Below are 4,777 nucleotides of genomic sequence, written 5' to 3'. Positions count from 1 at the left end.
AAGAGTAGTAAAGAAACATTGATGGACCTAAATTCACAGTAATCTCTGGTTTTATATAGTAATATTAGCAACCACATTAATTGTACCGATTAAAATCGTTAGTTAACAACTTTAGTTGGCTTGTTGCTATCAATATTGAAAATGCTAATGGCTGAGCACTTAACTTTGATGAAAAGCAAAGTAGTCAATGAAGCAAAAAATGATGATTGTCCACAATCTACACAATCATCTCTACTTCACCATTTCCCTAACTGTGCCAATAAACCCAAATCAGTTTCTTTAATTACCAAATGATCACAGTGCTTTTGGTTTAGCATTGCTATAAAATCAGTATTGAAATGAAATGAAGTGAGTTGTGAGCAAAAATGCATAAGTGCACCCTATTTTGTAGCAGCTTTAAAGAGAAGAGGTTAACACATGGTGTAATAGTTGGATGCTTGCTTGCGGCTTTCACTATTTCAATAGTTTTCAAGTCTTATTTCTGCACTCAACTATCTGTCTGTAAGTTCAACTTTTCTTTATATTTTACCAAACACTAGGCCTTTTCAATCAATTAACATCAAACTCATGTTCATTGTTTGGTTTGACGGAAATCTGCTCCTTTACTGGGTGAAGTTATTGAAGTATCGTCCTTTGAGACATTGATCCAAACTTTAAACAATAGAGATATTGTTTTTAGGGTGTTTACGCTCCATTTTAGCCCCAAGTTTATCTTTCTACCGTCAAGGAAAATCCAAAAAGGTTCATGGAATTTAGGTGAAAAAGCCTAAGTCCACTAAAGAAATGTTTATCATTTTAAAGGGTTTTAGTGGATTCGAACCCTAACAAGGCCAAAATGATTAAACATTTCATTGGTGCATCTAGGCCCTCCCACCTAAACTTTGTAAAATTTTTGGGCTTTCCCCGGAGCAAAAAGACAAAACCTAAAGATAAAATCAAGTATAGACATTTCGAGAAGAATACCTCTACTTCTCGAGATTCGGGTTAAGGTCTCAAGAAAAGAACACTTCAAAAACTTCTCCTAGGGAGCGGATTCCCCCCTCAATAGTTTTGTAGCTATTGTATTGCTTACTTTTTCCTTGCATGATGCAGTGCATATACAATCACAATCATCCATGGATGCTGCTGAAAATCAATTTATGATGTTTAAGGATGCCGGCCTTTTGCAGGAACTAGGTACGCCCGAAACTCTATTACTAACTTCAGGGCATGTATGACTTTTTTTTTTTCATTTGAACTTCGATTTTGAAGTTGAAGAGAGCACATCTGCCAAGTCAATATTCAATGCATGCGATTGCGAACCAATATCGAATTACTGCGAAATCAACGGGGACGTTGCAGTTCAGGGGAATTCCTCCACTATATCTATGGTTTCATTACGAACAGACATTCCTGCAGGGGAGATTTCTTGGACGGTTAAGCCTTATGTACGAAAAGAAAATGCAGCAGCCATGGATCTTGTTAAAAGCTGGGCCGTAACTTCAATGGAGTTCCTTCACTGTGACCTTATTCAAACTGTTCCAGCCATCCTTTTCTCCCTTGGAGGATTTTCAGGGAACCATTTCCATGATTTCAGTGACTTGGTCATTCCACTATACATAACGTCTAGGCAGTTCAATGGAGAAGTACAATTTGTTGTGACAGATAACAGGCATTGGTGGATCAGTAAGTTCCGAGGAATACTCGGAAACTTATCTCGATACGACATTGTCGAAATCGATCAAGAAAGGAAAACACATTGCTACCCAAGTATGATTGTTGGCCTTAAATATCACCATGAACTTGGTATTGATCAATCAAAGTCCCAACTATCAATGAAAGATTTCAGGCAATTCTTGAGAAGAACCTACTCATTGAAGAGGGCAAAAGCAATCAAGATAGGAGATGATGCCCGTAAAAGGCCTCGACTGTTGATCATAACTCGAAGAAAATCTCGATCGTTCACAAATATCGACAAAATAACGAGAATGGCAAGTAGCTTGGGGTATAATGTAGTTACAATGGAGCCTAATATTTCAACCAGCTTAGGGAGTGTAGCTGAAACAGTGAATTCTTGTGATGTATTGATGGGAATCCATGGAGCTGGGCTAACGAACATGGTGTTCCTTCCTGATAATGCCATTGTAATCCAAATAGTTCCTTTAGGATCTATTGATGAGCTGGCTAAACAAGACTTTGAACAACCTGCCATGGATATGGAGTTAAGTTACTTGGAGTATAAAATAAAGGCAAAGGAGAGCTCACTTATAAGTAAATATAAGGCGGATCATTTGATCATTAAAGACCCTTTATCAGTTCATAAACAGGGGTGGGATGCAGTAAGGTCAATATATTTGGATAAACAGAATGTGAAGCTTGATATCAAGAGGTTTAGACCAACATTGTTGAAAGCACTTCAGTTGCTTCATCAGTAGACCATATTTGTATTCTCGATGTTATTTCATGTGCTAATAGTTCTCTGACTGAATAGGCCAAATGATTAGATGTTATTATTGGGAGTGGGGAGTCTAGTTGTACCTTTAAGAAAACTAAATTAGTCTTTTAAATTTATTTTAGTTTTTTTTTTATTTTTTTTATGAAAGAGTATGTGTTCTACTTGTGCAATCAAAATTTTATTGATTAAGCTTATAATTTTTTTATACATACGATACCTACGTCTAGTTATATTTCATTTTTAATTCTTAAAAAAAAACTTAATTGTGATTTTTAGCTTTAATAATAGTACTGATGTCAACTAAATTAATATTCAATAAAAAACTAAATTATAATTAACATATAATTAGAAGTAATTCAAAGCGAAGATGAGAGGGATTTTATAAGATTCATGAGAATTTAATATCATACAGAACTTTTTGTGAATAGGCTAATAATTGTTAGATATTTGATGAACAAAGAAGTGAAACAAAAGGAAAAAAAAAAGACGAGAAAATCAGCTTGTGATCAACTGGTTTATTACTTAAAAAAAACTGATACAAAGTTTATATGAACAAGTGAGCTTTAATAAGCTTAAGAAAAATAATAAAATAATTACAACTTGACTAATCTTGGAACTTGATTAATTCAACTTGCTTCTTCATTGGCTAATATCAGTTTAATCAGCAATCACAAACATCTTATAAAGAATTATCATTGTTTTAGTGCAAGTTGGCAACTTGCAAAGTAAAGGCTTGCATGTATAAGCTCGACTAACATAGCTCGCACTTTTGGAGACTTCGTAGTTTTGATGAGCCAGCAATTTGGTGAGCTCACAGATGTGGGGAGCTCGCACACTTGACGAGCTCGCAGTCTTGAGTGAGCTCGTAGTTTTGTAGAGCTTGCACATTTGTTATGCTCGCAGTCTTATGATCAGGGTTTGCCAGTGCATGGATGGTCACTTCGCAACACTCCTCCTTGGCCTCCATGTTGTGAAACCCAATATCATAACGCAGCTTTCAAACTTCATCTTCCCAAGAGGTTTTGTTAAAATGTCAGCCAATTGATCTTGCGAACTGGAGTGAACCAAAGTGATACTTGATTTTCAAGTCTTTCGTTCTTTCATGGAACACTGGATTTTTTGCAATTGCAACAACAGATTGATTATTGCACTTAATCTTTATTGCTTCTTCTTGTTTTAAATTCAAATCATTCAGTAGTTTCCTTAACCAGATAGCTTGATTTACAATAGTTATGGCTGCAACATACTCAGCTTCAGTAGTTGACTGTGCCATTGTTTCTTGCTTCTTTGAGCTCCAACAGAACACACTCGATCCTAGAGTGAAGAAATAACTTGAGGTACTCATCATATCTGCAGTAGACCCAGTCCAATCACTGTCTGAATGCCCAAGTAGTTTGACCTTTTCAATATTCACAAATTCACTCCATGGCTTAGAGTTCCTCTTATGTATCGCAGAACCCTTTTTTGTTGTTCTGTAATGGTTCGCATTGCAGCAATGCATGTACCTTGACAATAGGCTTACAATGAACATTATGTCAAGTCTGGATGCAATCAAGTAAAGCAGGCATCCAACCAAGCTTCTATAGCTTGTTTCATCAACCCTTTCAACATCTTCATTGTTAGTGAACTTCTCACCTTGTGCGATAGGGGTGCTCATTGTTTTACAATTCTCCATGCTATATCTTCGTAGGATTTTCATCGTGAACCCCTTTTGGTTTATGAAAATTGTATCGCGAGCTTGATTCACCTCTAGACAGAGGAAGTATGTCATTTCACCTAAGTCTGACATTTCAAACTTTTGTTGCATCCGTTCCTTGAATTCAATCACCAGTTTGCTGTTGATGCCAATCACAAGTAAATCATCAACATATAATGAACTAATGAGAATTATTTCATTACCAGTTTTCTTCACATATAAAATGGGTTCGCTAATGCTTCTTTTCAAAACCTATCTCTGTTAGATGATTGTCGATTCTTTCATACCACACCCTTGGTGCTTGCTTTAAGCCATGCAGTGCTTTGTTCGGTTTATACACATTGGCTTCGTACCCAGGTATTGCGAGCCCTTGAGGTTGCTCGACATAAATTTCTTCCTTTAGAAAGCCATTTAGAAAGGCTGAATTTACATTCATTTGATGTATCCTTTAACCCTTTTGAATTGCAAGAGCTAGTAGCAGCCTTACGGTGTCTAACCTCGCAACAGGGGCAAAGGTTTCAGTGAAATCCACTCCATATTGTTGACTAAACCCCTTCGCAACCAACCTGGCTTTATATCTGTTAACTGATCCATTAGGGTTCATCTTGGTTTTAAACACCCATTTAACTCTAATCACTTTCTTGCAA

The 4,777-nt window shown here is 36.4% G+C and overlaps 1 protein-coding gene across 1 annotated transcript; it reads left to right on the top strand.

Annotated features, from left to right (window-relative positions):
• Window positions 1-209: 209 nt before the first annotated feature.
• On the top strand, window positions 210-2,639 carry LOC107888794 (alpha-1,3-arabinosyltransferase XAT2). Its single transcript, XM_041077672.1, has 3 exons — window positions 210-501; window positions 1,093-1,176; window positions 1,252-2,639. The coding sequence occupies exons 1-3, from the start codon at window positions 366-368 to the stop codon at window positions 2,412-2,414; spliced, it is 1,383 nt and encodes a 460-aa protein (XP_040933606.1). The 5' UTR covers window positions 210-365; the 3' UTR covers window positions 2,415-2,639.
• Window positions 2,640-4,777: the final 2,138 nt, after the last annotated feature.

Source organism: Gossypium hirsutum, chromosome A09 (genome assembly GCF_007990345.1).
Source record: "Gossypium hirsutum isolate 1008001.06 chromosome A09, Gossypium_hirsutum_v2.1, whole genome shotgun sequence".
In the NCBI taxonomy this organism is placed as follows: domain Eukaryota; kingdom Viridiplantae; phylum Streptophyta; class Magnoliopsida; order Malvales; family Malvaceae; genus Gossypium; species Gossypium hirsutum.
Note: the sequence above shows the minus strand (reverse complement) of the source record. Positions and strands in the feature narration are given on the sequence as shown.

Coding starts and splice junctions, on each gene's coding strand:
- LOC107888794 (XM_041077672.1), top strand. CDS start 366: ATGCATAAGTGCACCCTATTTTGTAGCAGCTTTAAAGAGAAGAGGTTA. Junction 502..1,092: donor CTGCACTCAACTATCTGTCT/GTAAGTTCAACT, acceptor TGCATGATGCAG/TGCATATACAATCACAATCA. Junction 1,177..1,251: donor CGGCCTTTTGCAGGAACTAG/GTACGCCCGAAA, acceptor TCGATTTTGAAG/TTGAAGAGAGCACATCTGCC.